The sequence below is a fragment of the Lytechinus variegatus genome, chromosome 11 (genome assembly GCF_018143015.1).
Source record: "Lytechinus variegatus isolate NC3 chromosome 11, Lvar_3.0, whole genome shotgun sequence".
NCBI lineage: Eukaryota > Metazoa > Echinodermata > Echinoidea > Temnopleuroida > Toxopneustidae > Lytechinus > Lytechinus variegatus.
In genome coordinates, this window is record NC_054750.1 from 9,146,253 (window position 1) to 9,173,964 (window position 27,712).

Below are 27,712 nucleotides of genomic sequence, written 5' to 3' on the forward strand. Positions count from 1 at the left end.
TTTTTGACCGCGTTGCTCGCTGACATTTGACTTTCAAGTCTCGCGCAACTTTTGAGACTAAAATTGTGACCCCCGGGTACGCGGTTCCAAAATTACGCAACATATCATAAGTGCATGCAGACCCCAAATTACTCAAAAACGTGAATTTGTGTACAAATCCAATGCAAATAGTGTTCATAGCCAAAATTCATAAATGTATCATTATTTTTACTTTTACTGCTTAAAATCAATCAATTTTATCTTTTTTATGGTCAAAATAAATTCCCCAACAATTTCCATTGAAAAAACAATTAAAAACAAAAAGTAAAAAAACAAAGAAATACATAAGAAATTTAGAAAACAATAGAATACATAGGAAAATAAATGTGATTTTGAAACTTTTTTAAATCAATTTGATCAGATGCCTATCTAGAGTATGTGAAACAAAAATTAGCATTTCAGGGGCATTATTTTATTAATTAGAGCAAACTTATGATTTACGCATAAATTAGCATAATTAATGAGACATGAGATTTTTTGCAGAATTTGATGTTATAGTTTTGTAGATAATGCCATGGGTAACGCATGTGCCAATTTTCGTCGTGATCGCGCGATCGACGGCCGAGATCATAAGGGGGGGCTGAATCAGCCCCCCCCCAGTCTTCTTAGGCATCGAAATAGCCCAGTCTATTTAGGGTTAATAGCAACAAAGAACACAGCTGTGAGAGTTCTAAAGTAAAATCACATAACTAGTTGCCACAGATAAGCATCTGAAACTATTGCAGTAAAGTATGTCAACTACTAACATTCCATAAAATTAGATATTGACTTGAAGTAAAGTGCAGGAGATCAGGAAGTCATTGCAGCTATTGCTAAATCAATAAAATATTTCTTTTTTTATCATACACATGATAAACTTATAAAAGTCTACATGATATGAAAATAGAAGTCATGACAACATGATTTAAATAAATAGAAAATAAAGAAACTGTGAATACCATTCTTAGGTCTTCCGGTTTAGTTTTCTGACTGATTTCTAAGAATGAACTTTGACTTTTAGACTTTGACTTTGAGCCCATTTTCTTGTTCGCCTTGGCAGTGTCATTGATGGTATCTTGCTGAGACTTTGCAAGCGGCAACCTCTCTGGAGTAACAACAGGGTCTGAAATATAATAATATTCATGGTGCAGAGGATAAAATAAAAATGCTAATTGTTGGAGCAGTGGACTTGGTTAAATATCAGGAGAGCATTTATTAAAACATTTTGTCAGTGAATTTCACTAGTATGATCTCAACCAATCAGATGCAAGGATTTCAGTGGCTTATAACATCTGTCGGTGAAAATTACTGTTTTATCAAACACTCCACAGGTCGATGTGATCATCGCTTGGATAAAAACTTCTTAAGGATTAAATGCAGTCATTCCATCTAGTGTTCATTAACAAGCATGCAATTTCTGCACATCAAGTTCTGAAACTACAGAGGGTTCTGACTACAGAGGGGTATCCAAATCCAGTTTTAATTCACTGAACAAAAGTGTTTTTAAAGATTCTTTTCTTTTAAACTCTTGCGATTCACTACTTTTGTTCCAGAGGTTTGATACAAAGACCAAATATTATTGATATTATCGAGATCAAAATCGCGACCCCAGGTTCGTAGTTCTGAAATTACACATTTCTTGCATGCAGACCCACAATTGTTCAAAAACGTGAATTTGCATATAAATCCAACAAAAATATTGTTTTTAGCTAAAATTCACTATGTATCATTATTTTTCCTTTTACTGATTAAAATCAAATAATTTCATCTTGTTTATGGTCAAAATAAAATTTCCATTGAAAAAAACAATAAAAAACAGAAATAAATAAGAAATTTATAATATATTTATTTATAACAATAAAATACAAAAAAAATGTGATGTTGACTTTTTGATAGTACATTTGATCCTATGAAGAGTATAGCCATGATCATAAGGGGGCTGAATCAGCACCCCCCCCCCACCCCTGTCTTTTTAGGCACCTCAATAGCCCAGTCTATTTAGGGTTAAGCTAGCTGATGCATCTAGCACTCAGTGCATTCAAGGTATACTATTACTCCAGCCAGGTACTCATTCCCATCACCTGGGGGCCGTTTCATAAAGCTGTTCGTAAGTTAAGAGCGACTTTAAGAACGACTGGTAAACCTTTCTTACGTGCTAAACCATCGCCAATTCAATATACCACTTACCACAAGAAAGGATCACCAGTCGTTCTTAAAGTCGCTCTTAACTTACGAACAGCTTTATGAAACACCCACCCGGGTTGAGTGCAGCACAATGTGACTAATTTCTTGCTGAAAGAATACCTGCTTTGGCCGACTTGAACCCACGATCCCCTATATGACAGATGAGAGTCAGAACCGCTACACAACAATCCCACCATCAAATTACCAAATTCAAGATCAATTGAAACAAGGAAGAGGATGATCGATAGAATTGTTGAGAGATCCTATATCGATCAAAACTGTAAGCTAATATCTGGGTAACCTTTCTCTTGGTCTGCACATTATCAAAGTTAACATGAGAAAAACCAGGTATTGGCTCTCAGTCAATACTTGGTTATGGATGTCAGTAGTTTACATGCCATGCTGTCCATTACTTCTGTTCCATCTCAGGTAACTTACCCATGTTTTCTTTGTTGTTGGATCCATGCCTCAGGTTGGCTCTCTCCCTCTCATCAACAGGTTTCTATGAATAACAAAACTCAAATTGCATAAACAAACATGTACATAGACAGTAAAGGGAAATGTAGGATAAGTCACCAGTAGCTTACATGCAAATGTGACTTAATATCAATTTCATGAAGATATAGTAACTTCTAGATGACATATGATTGAAATGTTTGCACGTGCAAAATCAAATCGCACACTGGCGTCCAACTCTACACGAGTCAAAACGCGAGTTTGGGTGAAGATGTGCAACTCCTCATCTACTACACCATGAACCAACCTTCCACCCACAACCCTCGCATAGAGAGATGAAAAAGGGTGGTAGAAGGAAGAGCAAATGAAGGAATTAAAGGTATTGTTTAACTTTGTGAGCAGCTGATTTTAAAAATTCTCAAACCAAGATGAAACATGTGTACAATTAAGTGCATGTATTAGAAATAATAAACCCTGAAAAGAACCATTTTTTTGAATGAAAAGCTAAAACTACAAGGCAAACCCCGATTTTGTAAATAGGCATCTTATAGACACATAAATAGTACACCTAAAAGTGTATGGGATGAAATTAAGATGGTGTTTCCGGTCACTTTATATTTCAATTTTTGAAGCACTAAATAATTATTTTCGAACGCAATTTTTTCTGGGCTTCATTTTTGTAACATATCACAGACAAAGGTGACAAGTGTGACCTAGCTCAGATTTTTTAAAAGTCAAACCAATGTTAACCAATCACTTTAATCTCTGATGACATGAAATTACAAATCAACCATTGCTTAGGTGATGTGAGGAACGGTCCTCAGGGCCATGTCACGTGAAGCTTGGTGGTTCACCCTGGGATGATTTTTATGATTGATCATACACATCAATCATTGTAATCAATTGTAGAGCATTGCCCCAAAATCAATTTTTGTGCTTTATGTAACTGGGGCTAAGCTAATTGTATTGTAGACAGTGAAAATTTGCAAAAGTAAGAAAGAAACAATTGTTAAATCATATTACAAAGGTGCACGCAAATCAAAAGGAAAGCTATGGAACTAGTCATTTTGAAACCTATAGGCTACTGTTTACTTGTTGTAACAAGGCAATGTCTATTTTTACATGTTAAAAGTACAAGCTACATGAAACCATGACTTTCATGGGCAGACAGCTAATGAGTACTTCTGAAAGTTTAAGTAGAAGTCAGCTGCCTTTATAGAAGGGAAATCCAACTCAAATGGCAAGTTCTTCTTAATCCAAAAAGTATGATTCACACAAAACTTAGCATAATTAATTCATATTAAAAAAAAATTGTTGATTCCTGAAAAATTAGCCATACAGCATTGTACATTACACCCCCCACTAATATCATGCAGATTTTCACGGCGTTTGCAAAATCGGCAGGACAGCTAACACCCAAAAAAGCCCAGTCTGGTTGAGTTCAAAGTTTTAAGAGTTAATAAAAGATTCTATAATTTGTTTTTAATCTCTAATCACTACACCTAAAGCAACTTTAAACAGGCTGAGTTCCCCTTGTTATGAAACAAGGGAGCATTTCACGAAAAATAGTCATTGATTTGCATTGACAAATTTGTTCTGAGCCAATCGGGTGCAAGGATTTCAGTTGCTTATAACAATAGTCAGTAAATATTACCAACTCTGTGTTTTATGAAAGGCTCCCCTACAGGAAACTCAGGCCATGTACTTCAGCTGTGAAGAAACCATTTACCTGGGTAGCTGATCGATGGATATAACTCTGAAATCGATCAACATCTAGCTTACTGTCAAACACCGGTGTCTCTCCATCTTCCTCATCATCATCATCTGTCTCTTCTTCCTCTAGCTGAGAGTCTGTGTAAGAAAAGTAATTTTCAACCAACATTTACAGGGATATAGACATATCTTCACTTCTACCAAACAGGCAGCTTGGGCGTTCGTTTGAAACAAAAAACTTTGTTACAATTTCATCAGCAGTCATCCGAACTATTGTATCGCAGAAACGACAGTGCAAACCATTTTCAGAGAAAATCGGCTTTAAAGTTTACTGTAATTTCCACACTTTTGTAAAATGTCCTCAAATACCTTTGGCATGAAAAAAATGTGTTTTATAGTTGATCCAGAGATGTCAAATTCTACACACATACTTGCTGATTCTTTCCATCCATAATATTTAAGTTTCATGAAAAGTCACTCATAATAGTCAAATTATCTTGATATTTCACAATCTTCTAAAACTTTAAGTTTTTGCTATTGATAGTTAGATATACCACTTCATGGCAAAAGGTCATACGACATCAATAAATTATTTAATTACGTGTTTCATTGTAGCGGTCAATGACCTTAATTTTGTGCCTTGCAAATTCATACCAAATGAGTGACACTTCCTTGTCCATACATGTATATCAATTTTATATGTAATAGAACCTTATAAATGAAAAGTAATGATGGCATTTCACAAAAACTGAAGCCAGAGCTTAAGATCATGTTGCTGCCACACCCTCCATCACAACTGTTGGTAATATGATGCCCCCTCTGCCTAACATGCAAATCCTAAACTAAATTTAATTCCAACTAAAATCCATTGAAAGGTCTCTCATCATAAAACATCAAAAGACCATAAACAAGGAAATGTATTGGATACATGAACGCAGGAAGAAGTTATATGACTCACCAATATCTTGTTGATATTCATTGAGTGCTGATGGATCCATGATAGAATCACTGAGGGTATCTAAATAGCTGGTGTGAGGGCCTTTCTCTTTGATAGGACCACCTCTTCTGGATAATTAATGGATGAAAACAGGCAAACAAATACATATAATTTTTTTTCAGGGGCTTCTCCTAACAGCCTACTGCCTCAATCTAAAACATAAAGGTTGCACATTGTGATAAATGGGAAATTCCAGGGCCCCATCTTTGAAAAAGTTATGATTGATCCGATCAATCTCAAGCATATGGATATCCAACAATGTCACTATTTTTTTCAGAAATTTGTTTGATGTCCTTTGAAAACAAAAAGAAGCATACTCAATTATCAAGAAAACGGATAATATACGGATTTACATCATTTCTAGTAATTATTTTGAACAAAAATTTTTATATTGACGTTGCTGGCTTTCCATAGTTGCCATTGATCAGATCAATCGCAACTCTTTGTAAGATGGGCCCTAGGGCTCCCTTTTTTAGTTTCCAATGCTCTTTTGAGCATTTCGGTGCTAATACCTTGGTCACATTTACTCTATGGCAGCCATATGGCAATTCAAAATCAGCCATTTTAACATTTTTGTACCAGCTACAACATATAGGTGACTTGGATTGAAATTAAAGGACAAGTCCACCCCAACAAAAACTTGATTTGAATAAAAAGAGAAAAATTCAACAAGCATAACACTAAAAATTTCATCAAATCGGATGTGAAATAAGAAAGTTATGGCATTTTAAAGTTTCGCTTCATTTAAAAAAACAGTTATATGCACATCTGATCTCGGTTGGTATGCAAATGAGGAACTGATGACATCACTCACTCACTATTTCTTTTGTATTTTATTATATGAAATATTTTTATTGCCTCGTCATTGTCATGTGAAATGAAGTGTCATTCCTCCCTGAACACATAGAATTCCATTTTTATCATTTTGTGCTTCAGGCACGGAGGTCCTAATCGTCAGATTCGTAAAAATTGAAATATTGTATAATTCAAACAATAAAAAAACAAAAGAAATAATGAGTGAGTGACATCATCGACTCTCATTTGGATGTAACTGGCTCGTTCATATAACTATTTTGTTAAAAATAACGGAAATTTTGAAAAATCATAACTTTCATATTTTACATCCGATTTTGATGAAATATTCAGCAATGTGCTTGTCCGTTTTTTCTCTATTGATTCAAATCGACATTTTTCCGAGGTGGACTTGACCTTTAATAAAACAGCATTTTGTTACTCGCCGTACCTCTGCCGTAGAGCAGATGTGATTGAGGTATAAATCGCCCAGCCCCTATGCAATTTTTTCCCCTGGATGAAAGTGATACTCAAAGGACAATCCTGCAAACAAGTTTGATGACTGTAGACAGTTAAATGGAGAGTTGTCAAAGGACTGCATCAAAATCAGCTAAGAGTAAGTCTAGAGGATAATTTATGACAACTTAAATATTGCTGAAAGCAGGTGGGTTTTTCATAAAGCTGTTAGCAAGATACGATGACGCTATTTTATTCATGAATAAAATAGTGTATCTAACCACGGTAACAGGCGTCAATTTGGCGCACTGTGACAAATGCGTGCATCAGAATTGGACAATTTCTATACACGCGCCAGATACGTGCTGAATTAAGCGTAATTTATACAGGAAATCTGCATAAACCATGGACTTAACCATGGGTTTTCACAACCACCTTTGTTAATTTCGGGCCAATGACCCGCCAACCTCATCCTTCTTGCTTGTACTTTGATAGATACTTTTAGCAAACCACCGTACAGATTAACAGTTCGTACAAAATCATTCCAGGACACATTTAGGGCTATCCTAAGCATGCGTGTGTACATTCCATCCACTGCTTTCTCTCGTTGGACCATAGGTGTGCATGTCTCTGATCCATACAGCAGCACAGACTCAACCGTTGAAACAAACAGGATTGATTTAGGCTGCATACTTTAGGCTCATCATGCCACTTTCCTCCAGAGAATTTCTTCGCCAACCACCACCACCAATTATACTTGACATCAACTCAAATACACTAGAAGTTGTTTCATCCCTGAAACTTCTTGGGATCTCGCTTCAGAATAATCTCAAATGGGATGAACAAGTGAGTCGTCTGATCTCCAATGCCTCTAGAAGACTTTACATCCTGACCAAGCTTCGGAGAAATGGTGTGAACGCCAAAGACCTTGCCATCATATACAAGATGTATATTCGACCGACGCTTGAATTTGCGACTCCCGTCTGTACATCTGGCATCACATGTGACCACTCTGCCTGCATTGAGCGTGTTCAAAGAGCTCTTAGGATTATCTCATACCCGAACATTAAGCCGTATGATCAATTGCTCTCAGAATTCAATGTAACCTCTCTAGAAGAGAGACGCTCTACCCTTTCACTTAAATTTGCTCAATCTCTTCTCAAATCTAAGACGCATCGACATCTCCTTCCTGCAGATAGAGGTAGTGACTGTGGTCGTACTCTGAGGAATGCATCTGCACTATCCCTTCCCATGATGAGAACTGACAGATATCGGAATTCCCCCATTCCTTATTTCATTCGAACTTTACACAGTCAGTGAATTTAATTTACTGTGTGCAATTTATCCAGTTACATTTTCATTTCTGCTAGCCCATTGAATACAAGTATGGTTAATCTAAGACTATATCTGTATGCATAAATTCTTTTTCTCTCATCTGATGTGCAATACTCTTGTGATGTTTTCTTTCTCTCTCCTCTATCACTTTCTCTCCTCTCTTTTTCCTTGTTCCTTTGATCTCTTCCCCTTTTTTTACTTTTCTATAACTTCTCTTTTCTGATTTCATCACACTGTTATCTGCCACATTTATATAAATATTCTGAAAGCTCTATCTACACATATACTTGTCGGTTTGCTCATCCTGGGGATGATGGTGATTTTATTGTAATGTTTGCCAAAATGTATTCACAATGAAATTTTCAAATATATGTATAAGTTTTATGATTGCATTTTAACATAGCATGTACTTTGTCGTGCAATATTCCCTAACTGCATGCGATGTACTTTTTCTTTTCCTGTCTCTCTCTCTCCCTTATTTTTCTCCTTTTTATCTCTTTCTCTGTCTTTTTGCTCTCTTGCTTCTTTCTCCTTTTCTTTTTTTTCCTTTCATCAATGCAGTAAACTCCCACTTGCCTCTTTCACTTTGGACAGCGTTGTTTTGTGAATCAGTATTGCAAATCATTAATGTTATATTTTTGTATTTCTCCATTTCACATGGTGTCTGACCAGTATTCATTATTATTGATGCTTATCTTTTTTTTATGTATATCTAGTTTACTTATTGAACTTATGATTAGATATGATGTCCTTTCAGATTCTGTCTGTGTCTGACCTTTCTATTTCTCTCTTTCTGTCTTTCTCCCTCCTTCTCTCTCTATCTCCTTGTTGCTCTTTCCCACTCTCTCGTCTATTATGATTGCCATCATGTCATTTTTTTTCTCACATAATTCTTATATTTGTAATCTGCAATTTATTGTTTACTTGTGGGTCTTTCTTGTTCTCCTCCTTCATTACTCTTTTCCCTCTTTATCTTTTGCTACACCCCCTCTCTATTCTCACCTTTTCACATGCTCACTCTTGCCATTCTTGCTCCCCTTTCTTGCTCCTCACCTGTTTTTTTTTTTATATATATATACACAAATTAAATCTGTCTTATTACATGCAACTCCTCATTCTATTTCTTTTTATACTATTATTGCATTTTAAACAATGTTTTTTCTTCTTTAATGGTCACTGCATGTTATGTATTTATTTATTTCTTTGTTATGTATTTTTTTAAATGTAAACTCACATTGTTAGTCCTCAGACTTTTGATGAGTATTTTTTAATAAAACCGAATTGAATTTGAATTTGAATTTAGATAATCAGGGAAGGGGTCTAAGGAAATTACATATACTATAGGCCTATGTATCATACCTAATTAAGAAGTTAATCCAGTGTCTATGGGAGCCAAGAGATTCATGTACAAAGCCTATCCAAGTCAGAGAATACAATAGCGAAGAGTTAATCCAATATCAAGAGAAGGTGTGAATCCCCTGTACAAAATATGAGGCTATCAGAGAATTCAATCATCAAAGGGTTAATAATCAATCCCTACCTTCTATCAGCATCTCCCCCAGGTGCTCGTGTAATAAGAGGTATAGCTTTCAAACGCTTTGGGTCATCATAGAAGAGGTCCTTGACAACAGACATGACCCGATCGGAATGAGCGAGGGCAGCATTCAGTTGTTTCTCGTCGTACAGGATCTCCTGTAGCAAGCCAGCCTGTGATCCCTCACTTTGGGATCTCTCTTTCCTAGCTGTCAATGAAACATAAAATTACATTTTTTTTCTTACAGTTACTTACATCGATCCTTTCTACATTTCAAGATACATACAAGTTGTGGTAACAATCTCAAAATGAGTTCGAACAGAATCTCATGAAATTACCACAGAGTGTTTGTATGTATAAATAAAAAAATATATGCCAATTGATTGAAATATATGCCAATTGATTCTGGAAGAAAATGTGTGACTGCTGAGAAACTAGCAAAATAAGCATGGAATTTCATCAAATGTCGTTTTTTTCAAAGCAATATTAATAAACTGTCCCACGTATGCTTTTCTGTTCTTGTGATTATCAGAATTATTGATTTTGAGCTAAGATTTCATGATTTTACAGAGATAAGTTTACATTATTGTATCAGATCTAACTGTATGATATTTTGACAATTTTTGGCCTTGATTTAAAAGACTGTCTATGAAATAATTCTTCGCTGCAACTACTGTCTATTTATTTGTAAAGTTACATTGATCCTTTCTACATTAATCAAATAATGTAACTACCGGTACCAAATTTCCACATATTCAGGGGCATGAGTGATCCAAAAATAAAAAATATATGAAGAGCTGAGAAAAAGCTGAATTGAAGGAGCTCCCATACTTTTGTAAAAAGGACAGCTGAAATTAAGCTGAAAATCAACTCCCCACCCCCCACTACACTGTCAGATCTATGCATATTATTGAAAGGATTTGTTCAATGGGGCACCGTTTTTCAAATTGCATGCATTCAGAATTATGATGACATACAATGATAAATGGAATATTGCCCATACATGAATACTGTACCTTTAAGAATAGCTTTTTTTCTTTTCTCCTCTTTGATAATCTCTAAATTAGCCGACTGATGAACGGCATGACGTCGATCCTGAATAAAGAATAAGAAAATTATAAGATGGCAGATCATTACAAATTTGGCAGGGAGATTACTTAAACAAGAGCCTGCAAAAATGTGACAATTACTCTGGTCTTACAAAACCTACAGGCTACCTGCCTATTCCTGTATTATTAAAGCATTTTTACACATGAACGTTTTTTTTATTTTTTCATTAGCATGACCAAGGCTTTGAGATTAGCTGGCTCACTCATAAAGCATGCTTGTTATTCTTAACAACCCAACCATGCATAATGATTGAATCTTGAAGCTAGGGAATTCCAGTTTCCATGTAAAGTTGAATCCAATAAAACATATTTTCATAAAGACCTCCACATCTTATTTTTTCAGGGAATACATACTCATACCGAGAAGATGACACCTCTCCTTGCTTTATAAGTATAAGCCAATAGTGATAAATTTGAATGGTTACATGTTTAAGATATTAACCAAAACTTGAAATATATTACAGGTGTTTAAAAGTTTCATACAATTATTAGTTGTAATGATGGGCCTTCATTCAAAGGCAACTTGCAATAAGTCTATGGCATGTCTTTTACCAGGAACCAAGCTATAATAATAATGATATACATGTCGTAATAATATTCTGCATTTATATCGTGCTAAATATATAGCACTTAGTATCGGAATGACATTTCTAGAGCGCTCTACAGATATATATTAACCCGGTCATCAGATCCTTGTATGCCCGCATACAATGTACATGTGCTAGAGGACGCTAGGTCATGGTGGGATTCTAACACATGACCCTCTGCTTACAAGGCGAGAGTCAGAACCGCTACACCATGACGCTTCCACAAAGGGATGCTACCTGTCTTTTCATTGCAGCTTTACTCCAGCCCCAATTTATCAGACTCCATATGGTGACTGTGTGTGTGATGACAAGCTGCTTTTAGGATATAGGATTTTAAGGCTCTGATTTTTTTGTCAACACACCGGATAGTGAACACTAAAACCACTATTCGGCATCAAACTTGCCAACACCCATTTTATATATTAATGCAGACTAACATAATAAACAAACTTCCCAAACTCAAACCCATATACAAAGTATGCAGCAATGACAAAATTCAGGAGTCAACGGGCTTACCAACTCATCTTTGCTCAGCTTATGGACTGTCAAGTCACTTGTTGTGCTCTGTGTAAGAAACAAAGGTAATTTAGTTGCTTTGACCAGTAAATAGCCACTTGATTCATCTCAACTTTTACTACTTTGTCTAGTGGCCTACAACCAGCTGAATCAGCTTGTCCACGAAACATTATTTCCCCTACGGCGAGTCGAAAACAGCCTTTTCAATAGTGTAATTTTTTTTAATTTAGCTACATACAGTGCGTTCCAGAATAAACGAAACCGAGATTTAGCGATCATTTATCATAACTTAACCCTATCTAGGCCGGGGTATTTTGGGAGTTCCTATGGCCGGGGGGGGGCCTGGGACCTAAGATCTCGGCCATCGCAATCGCGCCGAAAATTGGCACACGGGTTGCCTGGGACATAATCTACAAGATTGTATAGTAATTTATTTCATGCGAATCGCTATTAAGTGATTATGCTAATTTATGCGTAATTAGTATGCGAAATCATACTTTTTCCTCTAACTCCCTAAATAAAGCTCCAAATGTACTAATTTTTGGTATAGAAACTCTTTTTGGTGTCCTAAGCAAGAATACATGAAAAAAATTGTGATATCAAATCATTTTCTTATGTATTATATTTTTTTTGCAATTTCTTATGCATTTCTTTGTTTTTTTACCTTTTGTTTATCATTGTTTTTTTCAATGAAATTTGTTGGGGACTCTTCTATGATCATAAAAAGCATAAAATGAATACATTTAGACTAGCAAAACTAAAAATAATCATACATTTATGAAATTTGGTTGAAAACACAATTTGCATTGACTTTGTACACAAAATCACGTTTTTGAGCAATTTTCGGTCTGACATGCACTTACATAATGATGCGTAATTTCGGAACCACATACCCGGGTGACGCAAAATTGGTCTTAAAAGTTGCGCAAGACTTGAAAGTAAGAACTCAGCAAGCGGCGCGGTCAAAAAATTTCGCACGGCGAAAATATCGCGCGATTCGTTGAGGGGGGGGCCTCTGAGGCCCCCGCCTAGATAGGGTTGATCATAAATAGAATAGATAAATGACCTACCAATTTAAAGCTTAGAATCTCCTCTTTCATCTGATATTACTTAGTTCATTTCTTATTCACGTATGAGTGAGCAAAAACAATTTGAAGAAAGGATACCAAAAACTCATTTGGCGAGGGGTATCTGGGTTTCAAAAAGAAAACCAAATTTTTGAAAAGTTCAATATCTGCTCTTTAATTTGGTACCTCAATTACAGAAAATGGTAAAGAAATAAAAAAGTTCTGGTCATTTGAAAAAAGGCTTATATTTCCATAATTTCATGAGATAAACGTGTTTTCACCGGTTTCCCACAGAAGCTTTCGCATGGTGAACAAAAGATTTAATGCATGGCTGATCGTTAACAAAACGGAGTGTTGAGTGAGTTTGAAAGCCAGCCTGGAGAACCTCTTCATTTTATGAAATTATTGAAATTCAAGCCTTATTTCAAATGACCAGGGGTGGTATTCTGTAACTCTGTCATAACTTTTGTCATAAATTTTGTCGTTTCTCTCTGAGATGTGACACCGCTATGATTGTCACAAATCGGTATTCTGAACATTGTCTTTTCCCTGTCATATCTCTCAAAGTTCCCGCCCATCTTTTCGGAAGCAATCCAATCAAAATCATCGTTAGTTCCCAGTGGGAGCCCTTCTAGCCAATAGGAATGCCCCGTGACAGGTAGGGGGTATTCCCAATTCTGTTGGTGGCATCGCGCAACTACGCGAATATTGATGCGCTTAATTACAAAGAGAGACAGGGAGCTGTGAAGGATTTTAGAGAAGTAGAAAAATAAGGAAAACAGAGAAAAAAAGAGAAATTAATATGTAGGGCCTAACTAATTGTAGCATGAAAAAATAATTTTAAAAATTGTCGTGGATGATGAGTGAAACTAATACCACAATCTAATCTAAATGATATCGTTATATGCTTGACATTCAGTTGGCAGGGTCTCGGGATATTTGGTACTAAAAGATATGACAAAATTTATGACTGCTACCCCCTGTCATAACTTTTGTCATATCTTTTGCTTGTATAAAAGGATTACGCGCATTAAAGCCGCGTATTTTTGGTGCGCGCCAAAGAGACAAGACAAAATTTATGACAATTTTTGTGACAAAAGTTATGACATCCACCAGAATACCGATTTTGTCATATCTCTGAGATAAGATAAAATATGGAGATAAGACAATGTTCAGAATACCGCCCCGGATCTTTGTTATTTCTTGACCGTTTTCTGTTATTTAGGTATCAAATTAAAGAGATATTGAACTTTTCAAAAATGTGGTTTTCTTTTTGAAATCCAGATACCCCCACCAAATGAGTTTTTGATATCCTTTCTCAAATTGTATTTGCTCACTCATGCGTGAATGTGAAATAATCTAAGTAATATCAGATGAAAGAGGAGATTCTAAGCTTTAAATTGGTAGGTCATTTGTTTATTTCATTTATGATTCAGTAATGATAAATGATCGCTAAATCTCGGTTTCATTTTTTCTGGGACGCACTGTATATGTGGTTTGAATAAACCACTGGACTCCCCACACAGACACTGTACAGGAAATATGACTACATCATTAATTATCTTCTCTAATTTCCAATTAGGCTACACCCATTTTGCTTTGGACATACATATCGTTGGCATTCATCCGAACCATTGTAGCAGTCAATTTCGGTAAAAAAATGTATTTGAGTATGTTTGCAGAAAATGAAAGTACAAGTCCTATTCTATTCATAACCAAATTTCTAGGCAGCAATTGAACAGAAACAAGGTAATACTTACATCCCAAGTAGCTTTCTTTTTCTTTGGTTTCCTGCTCCTACCGGAAAGAGACTGGGACCGTCTAGGCACCCTCACAAAGGACATCTTCTTTCTGTATTTCAAGTATTGACAAACAAAATGTTTTCACTCACTTTTAGTTTTAGTCTACTTAGAGAACTTTTTCTCAGCCAATACTTCCTTGTGGAATTTTCATATCTAGCAGAGTCTTAAGGTTCATCTCCATCAGCCTGAGTTTTCAAATCAGCACGCTATTTCTGATCCAGCAAATTATTCCAATCTGAACAATCTCAAGATTATTTGTAATGGAGACGTAATTATCGTGCTAGTTCGCAGGATTAATCTCGAGATTGCAATCCCAAGTCAACTTGGAATTATTTGCAAAATAGCGCGCTATTTTACGAACTATCCCGGCAATCCCGCTAATTCATAGGTGCAGACGCACTCAGGATTATTCAATCACGGTGTCACACCATAATGCATTCCCCAATAACATTGGGGAAGAACAATAGAAAACATCGGGCAAGTCTCTTCCGTCTTTTCAGAATATTTTTCTCATTTTTTCGATGAATTCTTGTTTAAAAATAAAATTGATAGCGTACAAAGGTCAGAAATGACTTTGTAACCCATGTACATGATTTAGGGCTAAATAGAAGGAAAGTAGAAATCTCAGGGGCGAAAGTTTCATGTTTTGGGGCCATACTGCAGATGAATGGGGAGGAATACCTGGCTTCATTGAGAGTAAGCATACGTTAGTATGATGGCGGGCCCCCAAGTCTGCGCACCTAACAATTTGAGTTGAGATTTAACATGAATTTCTTCTTATTTCACAAAATCTTTCACTTAATAATGTTCCTTATATTATTCAGACTTAAAAGTGTACCAAATTTCTCAATAAAAAATGAAAGAAAATACAGGATTTTCTTGAAAAACCTCACGCAGTCATTTTCAGATTGAAAAAAAAAATGGTATCCCATGTCTGCGCACCCATTCACTTTGCACACGATTCCAGGATTTTGATGAGAAAGGCTGCATTTTGAGGCCGTCACATGAAATGCCCTAAATTCATTATTTTCCTTCATATTTGAGTCGGATTTTTTTATGAATACCTGTCTATGTATTGCATCATTTGCATGTGTAAAGTTCATGCTCGTTGAGTGTCTTCTTTTACTAGAATCGTGCAGATACGCGTGTGCAGACAAGGGGGACTGCGCAGACTTGGGGGGAACTTGCCATAAATGATTTTTACTCTCTAGAAGCCTCCTGGCTACGGAGTACATGTGACTACATGTATGATTGGCATAGGGCTATAAAGTATAAAGTTGACTAGACAGGAATAACCGTCGTTTCTTTCTTGGGTCTTGGGATTTATTCAACAATTTCTGACATTTTACTATAATCCTCAGTGAGCCAACGCAGTTCAGCGGAACAACCAAAATTACAGAGACTGAACTGAAGCTTTTGGTCTAAAACTTAAAGGGGAAGTTCACTCTGAAGAAAGCTTTGTTGTAAAAATAGCAGAAAAAATAGTAAAAAATATTGGTGAAGGTTTGAGGAAAATCTGTTAAAGAGTAAGAAAGTTATTAGAGTTCAAAGTTTTGGATTTGTGACGTCATAAACGAGCAGCTGCCCCATGTGTTATGCAATATAAAATGTATGAATTTCAAATTCTGTGTGGTTCCTGATGACTGAATTTTGTTTTCTATTCATGATCAGGTGTGAAATGATTTGTCTATAGATCTATACAAAAGTCAAAAGGTAGGCCCCCCTACAGTGAAAACCATTTTCAATTTTCTGAGAAAATGACATTTCATTGATTTTTTACCATTCGCTATGTAGGAATACTGCTCGCATATGACGTCACAAATCAAATAATTGAAATTCTAATAACTTTTTAATCATTTGATGAATTTTTCTCAAACCTTCGCCTTCGCTCGGCAATATTTTCAATTATTTTTTTCTGCTATTTTTACAATGGCTAAATTGCCATTTAGCCCACCTATAGTACGGGGTTAAGCTTAGTCCACTTTCTTTTTACACAGCATTTTTGCAAAGTGAGCTAACCCCACCTTTAGTACGGGATTATTTGGCCCTGCAAAAAAGCAGGGTTATCCCAGCAATTGCGGTGCTAAGAGCGATAGTACGGGGTTAAGATCGCTAGTGTAAAACGAAAGTGGGCTAAGCTTAGTCTTGAGGACACAATGATGATGATTTTTTTTAAGATATGTCATATACTTCTTCATCATTGACGAAGAAGTATATGACATATCTTAAAAAAAATCATCATCATTGCGTCCTCAAGACTAGGCTAAGCTTGCCTTTAACCCCTTAACTGGGCGTTGTGGCGTGCGCCTGTAATCCAAGCTGTGGGGAAGTTACAAACTGATGCAGAGGTTCGAAGTTCGAGCCCTTGTCACGTCTTTCGGATGGTGACGTTAAAGGTCGGTCCCAGACGTAAATAATCATATCTGATTGGTACACGTCTGACAAAACTCAAATACACACACACACACCCGTACTATAGGTGGGGCTAAATGGTAATTTAGCCCCACCTACATAGAGGCGCACGGCCAATATGGGAGACTCTCTCCAATAGGGGAGACAATCTCCCACATTGGAGACTTGCTTTGCAAAAGGACAAAAGAAACAACACCAACAAAAACACAAATTTTTTCCACCCAAAATTTTGTCTCGCTGAGGTCAGAAGCTCATTTGTTTTGTGTGTGGATGACAACAAAAATCCTTATCAAAACAAAAGTAGACGGTGAATTTTTAAAGTAGACGGTGAAAAGGTGTAAATTTTCATGAGGAATCTGCTTATCACATTCTTATTTGCCACCAAGGTAATCCTTTTGCCGCAAATGTAAACAAAGAAAATTAGTCTCCAACACTGGAGACTGTCTCTGAAATTGGATACCCAAATTCTTTACAAAAGTCTCTGATATTACTTTATTAGAGATAGTCTCCCACATTGGAGACAGTCTCCAATATTGGCCGTGCGCCTCTACTGACCTATAGTACAGGGTTAAGGTAATTTTACCGTGTGTAAAAAGTGTACGAGTGAAATACTTGTACTACGAATGATTGACAAAAACCACTAGTCCGGGGTTAGCGAGTTTCGTGTGAAAAGCAAGCATTCCTTATCCGGGGTTAGCAATAACAATTTGGCATGTGTGAAAAGGGAAAAAAATAGTACTAGTATGGGGTTAAGGATAGTACGGGATTAGCGATAGTTCGGGGCTAAGAAAATCCTGTGTAAAAAGGGTAATATTTATAAAGTACTAGACTCAGTTCCTGACTGGCGCTGGATCCGCCTCTACAGAACAGTGTCCGCGGCGCGCGGACCGCATACGGGTACGGTACGATAGGTTTGGCCGTGGTCCCGGCCGAGGTCTAACTGTACTCTTTGACAGTGGGTCCTGTGTCTGTGAAACGGTAGATCGAATTTTAAAATGTTGAAAAAGTAATGTTAATACGCTTTCCTAGCATATTTGGATTAGTAAATTTTTCTAAAATGCTAAGTATTTTATCTTAAAACAACCATTCAATAGAAAAACATGAGCAAAAGTAGTTTTTACCTTGACGATGAAGTTAAATGTTGGAATCCTCGCTGAATTTGCCGCTAGAAATAAGTATGGTAGGTCGAGAAAACCATAAATGAAGGGGGCCGGGGGAATCCGCTAGCTTTTCCGGTACTGAACTAACTAACTAAAGGCTTATATATTCATTCCCAGGGGCGGATCCAACTTTCGCCAATAGGGGGGGCCGAAAAATATTTTGATCAACATTTTTTTGATTGGCCGCTACAATATGGCTTTTTTTTGTTGGTTTTTCAAGAGGTATACTCCTAACTAAAGACTGAAGTTTTAAGTATATGTTAATATTTATTGCTATAAACAATATAAGGTATCTCATGTGGTCTTAATATATAATGCGAGCGCGAAGAGAGAGCTAAAAATCTTTGATATGTTATGTCCTTAGAACTGAAGATTCAGAGCAGTTTTTATAATCATGAACAAAGATAAGTATCCGACTAAACAATGCGATCAAGCGCGAAGCGCGAGCCGAAATTTTATCATATAGTAACGTGAAAAGTGACTCAATTAGGACTGTTTTTAGTGATTAATGAAGAGGATACAAGTATCACCAATCAAATAATGAGAGTGCGAAGCGCAAGTTCAAAACTTCTGATATTCCGACCTGAAAAAAATAAACAGTCTAAGCGCGTTTTAAGCTGTGTGTCTCAAACAATTTAATGCGAGCACGAAGCATGAGCTTAATTTTTTACATACTGACATGATAAAGGAGCATTTTGACAAATTTTGGTAAGAATTTCCAGAGTATAGGTTTCTCACAAATCAAACAATTTGTGTAAATCAAACAAAATAATGAAAGCTTGATGTGCGAGCTAGAAATTGTGTGCAAATTGATATCAGAACTGGATATATTGTATATATATTGGTTCTATATTAGTGTCATTTAACCCTCTTGAATGGGATTCATTACACAGGCAATGCGAGCGCGAAGCGCGAGCGAAAAATTTTACATAAAGTCTATTTTCCAATTCTTCCCCTCACCTTTTTTGGGGTATCCTTTCGGGGTCGGGCCGGTCGTTACGAGGCTGTAAATTACTCATCATGGGTAAAATACCTCTTTTTTACCTTTCTTTCTGTTTTTCGTAGTTTCTATCAAGGTAAAGAGTCCACTTTTTTCTGCAGGTTGTCAAAAAATAGGGGGGGGCCGGGGCCGGCTCGGCCCCCTCCTGGATCCGCGCCTGATTCCCATCATTCATTCATTTTATTCATCAAAATGCAATAAGATAAGTAAAAGCTTGTCAAGCAGAATATAACTCAAGCAATGGATTGAATCAAACATGTTGTCTTACCAGGATGTGCATAAAACTTTTTCGAAATTAAGAGGAACTTTGAAATGTCATTATTTTCTTATTTTACATCCCGATGAAATTTTCAGTGCTGTGCTTGTTGTTTCTCTCTTTATTCAAATCAACTTTTTGTTGGGGTGGATTTGTAAGAACATGTGAATGAGAATATAGGCCTAGTATGAATAATTTGCTTAAAATGATTCATCTTGTTTAAAGCTTGTAAGTCAATTGATATTAAAAGAAATCGTTTTATAGCCCTGACCACATAATAATAATAATAATAATAATATAATAATAATAATATCAAAAGTTTTCCATATACAGCTTTTTTTACCTAGGCCCTATACAGAAAAAGAAATAATTTTTATAATGCTTTGTCTTTCAAAAATAGGAATTAAGCTTCTGGTTTTCTGGTAAAATAGTTATACATATTTCTAAACCACTTTGCAGTATTTATCATTTATGTATTGAAAAGGGTACGTATTGCCTCAAAGTCAGAGTTGCTAAAGTTACTCCTATTCATACAAAGTGGCCAAACTTATTTAAAAATATAGACCTATTTCCTTACTACCACTATTTTCGATTTTTTTTTTAAGATGCATCTATACACGATTTCAAAACTATCTGATAAAAACAAAATTCTTTGTTATAAACGGTTTGGTTTAAGAGCTGGGCATTCCACTCATCATGCTATCTTATATTTTTTAAAGAATGTGTCAATGATATTATTGAAAACAAAGTTCTTAGACTTAAAAAAAACAGTTTGAATTTTTTTCATTATGGAATCCGTGGTGTTACTTTAAACTTATTACACACTTATTTGAGTAACCGCAAACAATTTACAGTGTACAATTCTAAAAGCTCTAATTGTCAAACTGGTATTCCGCAAGGATCAGTTCTTGGTGATACTTTTTTTTATTTAGGGCCGACATCAATGATTAAATTCAGTATCTCCACTATCAAATCGTTAGTTATTTGCAGACGACACCAATATATTTTATAAACACATGATGTAGAATGTCTTACTCAAAACTTTTATTGTGAACTTTCAAAGATTAGCAAATGGATATAAGCGAGTCTATAACTTAATTATTAAAAGACCCATGTAATGCTGTTCAATTATCCGAAATATAGTGCAAAATGAAGTAAATAAATATGGCAACCTAATTCAACATTCAAATATTATACACATTTTAGGAAATTAGTATAGAGAAAGATTTAAAATGGAAGACACACGTTATAATGAGGTCTAAAGGAAAGTTTTCAAAACAATAGGAATAATGAGTAAACTTAAAGACCTTTTACCAAAAAATATTCTTCTTACATTGTATAATTCATTGATTTTTCCTTACATAATGTTGCAATATTATTTGGGGATTCTGCAAGCACCACTTACTAAACCCCCTTTTTCTTCTTTAAAAAAGAGAGCAGTTCTGCCATAAACTGCCCTTTCTAAGTCATAGCAAACCTCTTTTCTTAAAATTAAAGGACAAGTCCACCCTAACAAAAAAGTTGATTTGAATAAAAAACATTAAAAAAACTCCATCAAGCACAACACTGACAATTTAATCAAGATCGGATGTAAAATAAGAAAGTTATGATATTTTAAAGTTTCGCTTAATTTCACAAAACAGTTATAAGCACATCCTGGTGGATATGCAAATGAGAAGACTGGTGAAGTCATGAACTCACTATTTCTTTTGTATTTTATTATGTGAAATAAGAAATATTCTAATTTTCTCCTCATTGTCAAGTGAAACAACAATTAATTCCTCCCTGAGCACATGGAATTAGCATTAATATAATATGGTTCAGTCAAGTTGGTTAGTATTGTCAAATTTGTAAAAAATGAAATATTGTATTATTCAAACAATAAAAAAAACTAAAGAAATAATGAGTGATGGAAATCATCGACTGACTCATTTGCATGTTACTGAGTTGTGCATATCACTATTATCATGATTATGTAAAAAAAAAAAGCGAAATTTTAAAATGCCATGTCTTTTTTTTTACATCCGATTTTGATGAAATTTTCAGCGTTATGCTCATTTGATTTTTCTCTTTTTATTCAAATCACCATTTTTATGGGGTGGACTTGACCTTTAAATATACTCCCAATTTCATGATTTTCAATTATCTGTTTAATGTATTCCTACTATAACAACACTTTGCCTAATAAATTTGACAATATTTTTCAAACCAACAGAAATATACACAGATATAATTCAGCTAATACTCGTGCAATTCTTTCTCAAACAACATATTTTCATAAATTTTTTTTATAGGGGTCCCATTATTCAGAATAAGCTTCCTCAAAACTCTTCAAAGCTTTAAAATCCATTAAATGCAGAAAATCTAATATTAATAGTAATACTGATATAGATACAATTGTATACATGTTATGTTTGTTTGTTCTGTATTTCATGACTGCATTTGTTTTTAATTGTGTGTTTTGTGTTAATTTCAGGATCACTTATATATCTTTGTAACTTTTCATTGATCCTTCCACTATTCTCAAATGTACTCACTTAATGCATTTTGTTGAAATATCTATATTTCTTGATTTGTATGTTTTTTTATGAAGATTGTGGTAAATAAAGTTTTAATTTCAATTTCAATAATATAAATAATAACAATTATATCAATATAGGTTTTCCCGTCCAATTTCATCAGAGTTGCAATTAAATTAATGAAAGGACGTTCAAATTCGAAATATTTCGTCCACCCTCTGCACACATATTTCATTTTCATTCATTAGCATTTAATTCCGTTCTATATCATTCCTTTGAATTTTGTAGAACTTCAATTCAGAGAGAAACTCGTTCAAATTAATGGCCCTAAGGTGTCATTTAATTTCGCGACGACGAGCTGATCGTTTAATTTCGCCTGAAACACCATTTTCAATTTCATTTATCAGAACACATATTTGCACTTTAAATTTCCAAAATCTGATAATGTTTCTGTATTTTTTTTTAAACTTTACCCTATATTTCTATTTTCTGCGGATCTTTTCAGTTAGAATTATTTTATTCCATTATGTTTGATAAAGACGTAATTCATGTAACACTTATAGGATATGGTTGTTAACGCTTATTCTCTAAGTGATTGATAAGTGGTGGCAGGGGCGGATCCAGGATTTCCCAAAAGGGGGACACATTTTCCGGAAGCATTTGACGAGTAAAAAAAACAAGGTTATTAACCAAAGAATAAGGGTATTTCGTCCACGAAAAAAATAATTGTGCCCAGTGGCGTACCGTTGGTCACGGCACTGGGGGGGGCACCAGTAAAAATTTCGGGTCACTGAGGGAGCGCGCGAAGCGCGCTCAGTTGTCAGGTATACTGCCATAATAGAGATATTTTAAGGACATGCAGTGCCATTAAACGGATATGTATCTCACTGATTAAATAATGCGAGCACGAAGCGCGAGCTGAAAATTTTTTATATTGAGGGCTAAAAATTTAAGCAAATTGTTTTGTAATCATGATACTTAACTGTCTCGCTAAAAAATATAAGCAAATTGTTTTGTAATCATGATAATTAACTGTCTCGCTAAACAAACAATGCAAGCGCGAGCAAAAATTTTTGTATATACTAACCCTAAACAAGGAAATTTTAAGGATTATATTTTAGAATCCATTAAGAGTATAAATATCTCACCATAGTCATCTAATGCTAGTGATATCCTTTGCTGATTTGGTTAGAACTACAACTAAACACAGTCATGAAGACCTGAAGAGGGGCATTCTAAGGGTTATTTGTAGGAATCCTCTAAGACCCTACGTATTTGACTGACCAAATGATGCGAGCGCGAAGCGCGAGCTGAAATTTTTCATGGATATTTTAAGGACTATAGTTATAGGAATCCATAAAGTCAGAGTATACATATCTCACCACAGTCCTCTAATGCGAGTGCCAAGCGCTTGCTTATTTTGTTAGAATTACATCTTAACACATGGAGCACTTTTTGAGTCATTCATTAAAATGCACCATTCACCACTAACACTTTTACAGAACATTCACTTGAGTTATATATTTGGTGACGTTCGAAAGGAAATCCATGTAATTTGATTCAATTCTACACAAACGCAATAATGCAAATTTGTTTTCTACTTCCTCAAACGCTCAGTACTTATTTTGAGGAAATAGAAAACAAATTACATTCTAACAACGAAACTTCACACAGACGACACACGTATTTGTATTCCTTGAATTAAAATCCTGACATTCTAAATATTGATTCACAAAGCTGCGGATAAAAGATTGCATTTAATTGGCGATCAACAAGCATAAGACGTCTTAACAACATTATGTTCATCATCTCTCCATAGTAACTAGTGATACCAGGAGCTAGGAATATGATGAAGGGTGTCCGCCAAGTTTACCATTTTCTGAAATCACTTCCAGTTGCAATGACTTCATCAGTGTTGGTTCTCCTGCCACTTATGTGTCTGTTAACAAGCCCTGGTAAGACATGAAAATGTGCTGTTATAATCACATAAAAATTTAATTAGTCAATATACTTCAAGCATATATTCGGAGGTCCATCTCAACTTTGAGTAAAAAGTACCTCATCCATGTCATCGTAAGACGTTTTTCATCCCTCACGTACAGACATATTGAAAAAAAACAACGGAGAAGGCTTAATTGTTCAATTTAAACTAGTTTCCCTTTATTTATTCATCAGGTAGTGAAATAGATATATTTATTTCACTATACATGTACATAGAGGACGTAGGTGGGTTTGCACTGATCGCCAGATGAACCATATTGAATAAACTTGGATAATACTCTTGATTTTGATGATATTCAAATGGAGTTCGGGATGTCTTGCCTTTCCTTTAGTATACTATATGCTAAAAAATCTCAGAGGAGTACTTTTTCTTGTACTTTCGTTTGAATAATTTTTATGCAATTTTAGTCCGTAACAGTGATTATGCAACTTGCATAGCCGATAAAAAATCACTTCACTTTGTACCTGAAGAGTGGAAGCAGAGTTCCTACAAAACAGATCTGTAGTGATATGTTCTCCGTCAAGGAAAGAAAATGGTGAACAAACTAATCATGCTAATCGAAGAAAAGTCGATGAAGGATAATTGATTTCACTGTAACTATTTTAGTATTACATTAGGAGTGGGCTATAAATGGGTGATTTTTGGTTTTACTGTGGGAACAGTTTTTTTGTGTTCCTTTTACCTTATCTCAATATGAAATGACAATATTTTTTGTCTCGGGTCCGAGAAAAAAGTGTGCCGGGCCAAAATCCAAAATGGCCGCCAAAACCCCCCAAAATCACAGTTTTGGCCACAACTTCTTTATTTGGTGGTCTTTTTCTCTGGTTTTGGTGTCTATTAATATGTTTTAGGGGGCAGGCAATTTGTTTTTCCTATAATTAGCCCTTTTAAACCATTATTTGTAGAGTTAAAAGGTAATTATACCTAAATTTCCAATTTTTATAGCTTTTTTTTCAGCCAAATGTAGGTTTTATCATCCTGGAGTTCTTGGATATTAGATGGTACGAGGTCAACAATAGCAAGCAGCTTCATAGAGTTATATTGCTTTTATTCCTCTACTATGGGTTTTACGGATATTAGTGAAATATATCTTATTAAATAAAAAAATGTTAATTATCCATAGGGGCAATACAGTATACAATGTACTGTTACTGTACATACTACACTGCCATTGACCACCATGACATATGACAAGACCTGTACATAAAATATGGTGTCATAGAAATACATTGTAAGCTCTTCAGGTTTAAAATTAGATTGGGAATTGTGAATTTGATTGCTTGTCAGCTGATGTACATAATAAAACCAGCAACGTAAATTGCACATAAAATGTCACATATGATATACGTACATCACATATCTACGTGTAGCCATATCTTCTTCATTTGGAGGCTTTTTTTTACCTGGTTGTGGTGTCTAACTGGCCTATGTTCATGGGGTCAGGTAACTATATAATCATGGTAACGTTGATCAACAGCCAATCAGAACCAAGGATTCCATGTAAGTTACCATTAAGTTAACATAATGGTAAATTTTTATGCACGGGGCCCAGAATATCTACAGTGTAAATGCCATGATGTGGGGTTAATTACCTTTCTCCGCCCCCTGAATTAATTAGCACATTTGACAAAACATGTCCTCAGTTTCTGAGACAAAATATATCTTCAATTTCTGAGGCATCTAATTCTAAACCTAAGAGCTCATTTCTACATGTATAACACTATATACATGCCTTGTCATGGTGGCCAATGCATTTATGCAGTGCAGTATGTACAGTACATTGTATACTGTATAGCCCCTATGGATAATTAACATTTTTTTTTATTTAAGATATATTTCACAAATATCCGTAAAACCCATAGTAGAGGAATAAAAGCGATATAGCTCTATGAAGCTGCTTGCTATTGTTGACCTCGTACCATCTAACATCCAAGAACCCCAGGACGATAAAATCTACTTATTGGCTGAAAAAGGGCTATAAAAATTGAAAAATTTAGGTATAATTACCTTTTAACTCTACAAATAATGGTTTAAAAGTACTAATTATAGGAAAAACAAATTGCCTGCCCCCAAATACATATGAATAGACACCAAAACCAAAGAAAAAGACCACCAAATAAAGAAGTTGTGGCCAAAACTGTGATTTTGGGTGGTTTTGGCGGCCATTTTGGATTTTGGCCCGGCACACTTTTTTCTCGGACCCGAGACAAAAAATATTGTCATTTCATGTTGAGATACATTACAAGGAATAAAAAAAAAACTGTTCCCATATTGAAATTACAAAAAAAGTATTTTTGACCCATGTATAGCCCACTCCTAATTACATACTGTTTATGTACAAATAATAGGGGACATCCCGATAGACCGCGGGTCCGATAGTCCGCGGGTCCGATAGACCGCGGGTCCGTTAGACCGCGGGTCCGTTAGACCTCGGGTCCGATAGACCGCGGGTCCGATAGACCGCGGGTCCGTTAGACCGCGGGTCCGATAGTCCGCAGTGCGTGTAAAATTATGATCAGTTATATCAAATGTCATCGAGAGGTCCAAAGGTCAAATGATACGAGACCATGGGGTTCTATCAGGTGCGGAACCATGGGGGGCGAGGGGAACTGCCTCACCCACCCCCCCCCCCCCCCGCTCAAAAAAAGAGGGGGAGAGGGGAAAAGGAGAGAATAAAAAGAGAGAGGAAGATGGGAAAGAAGATAATAGAAAAGAGAGTATAAGAGGGGGAAAGGAAAGAAAAAGAAAGGGGAGAAGAACAGGGGGAAAGAAGAGAAAAAAGAGAGGAGGGAAAAGGAAGAGAAGAAAAGAAAGATAGGAGAAAGGAAAACGAGGAAAAAGAAGAAGAAAAAAGAGGAAGGAAGAGAAGAATATTTAAATAGAGAGGAAGATGGGAAGAAAGATAAGAAAAAAGAGAGATAGAGGAAGAGAGGAAAAGAAGAGAATAAAAAGAGAGAGAGTGGAAGGGGGAGGGCGAGAAGAAAAAAATAAAAGAGAAAAAAGGGGAAAAGAAAGAAAAAGACAGAGGGATAAGTAATGGGGGAAAGAGAAATAGAGGAAGAGAAAGGAAAGAAAAGAAAGGAAAAGAAGAAGAAAAAATAGGAAGAAAATAATATTAAAAAGAGAGAAAGATGGGAAGAAAGATAAGAAAAAGAAAGATGGAAATGAATGTCGAATGTCCCATTGGGGGATTTGAAATCTCATCTTTTTAGGTTGGAATATCAAAAATTTTCAGTTTAATCGTTGAAATATGTATCGTCTTAATGACTAACTTTTCGACCAGTCCATAATATTTAACATTTCTTCTCGCGCTTCGCGCTCGTGGTAATTATCTAGTTACATACGCGTCCTGTTCAGGTTCACAAACATTGCCCAGAATGTTACATTTTCAGGACAATATACATGAAATTTAATTTTTAGCTTGCATATGGCTTATGAGATTTTAACACATTTATGTTGCTTATAAAGTAAATCTAGGAAATGACTGTCAGGAAATGGGCGTTTGCCCCCCCCCCAACAAAAAAGAGAGAATCAAGGCTAAGAAAAAATAGAGAGAAAAGGAAAGGGATTAGGATGTAATATACTATTATTTTCCAAATATTATTTCAAAATCTATCACAACCTTGTATTTTTGTAATAAAAGTGTCAACATATTTGCTTGCTCGCTTCGCTCACTGCCAACTTCTTATTAATTTTATGCGATACGCCATATCGAGCCCCCTCGAAATTGTTGGCTCATTACGGCACTTGGACAAATCAACTTTGAGCGGCCGATCGGGGAAAATATGGGTGAAATA

General features: G+C 35.6%; 2 protein-coding genes across 2 annotated transcripts in view; one reads left to right on the forward strand and one right to left on the reverse strand.

The window, feature by feature from the left end:
• LOC121423838 overlaps positions 1 to 18,162 on the reverse strand; it is a 31,550-nt gene extending 13,388 nt beyond the window's left edge. The window contains exons 1-9 of the mRNA XM_041619345.1: positions 18,100 to 18,162; positions 14,525 to 14,615; positions 11,698 to 11,745; positions 10,502 to 10,580; positions 9,492 to 9,693; positions 5,330 to 5,436; positions 4,388 to 4,509; positions 2,641 to 2,704; positions 978 to 1,141 (exon numbers count right to left, since the gene is read on the reverse strand). Of these exons, the coding sequence (XP_041475279.1) occupies positions 978 to 1,141; positions 2,641 to 2,704; positions 4,388 to 4,509; positions 5,330 to 5,436; positions 9,492 to 9,693; positions 10,502 to 10,580; positions 11,698 to 11,745; positions 14,525 to 14,608 (870 nt within the window). The 5' untranslated portion in view covers positions 14,609 to 14,615; positions 18,100 to 18,162. The remainder of the gene's footprint in view (positions 1 to 977; positions 1,142 to 2,640; positions 2,705 to 4,387; positions 4,510 to 5,329; positions 5,437 to 9,491; positions 9,694 to 10,501; positions 10,581 to 11,697; positions 11,746 to 14,524; positions 14,616 to 18,099) is intronic.
• A 5,404-nt stretch (positions 18,163 to 23,566) lies between these two features.
• The window catches only part of LOC121424198, a 71,150-nt gene continuing 67,004 nt past the window's right edge, over positions 23,567 to 27,712 (forward strand). Inside the window, exon 1 of the mRNA XM_041619808.1 lies at positions 23,567 to 23,868. Coding sequence (XP_041475742.1) covers positions 23,760 to 23,868 — 109 coding nt within the window. The 5' untranslated portion in view covers positions 23,567 to 23,759. The remainder of the gene's footprint in view (positions 23,869 to 27,712) is intronic.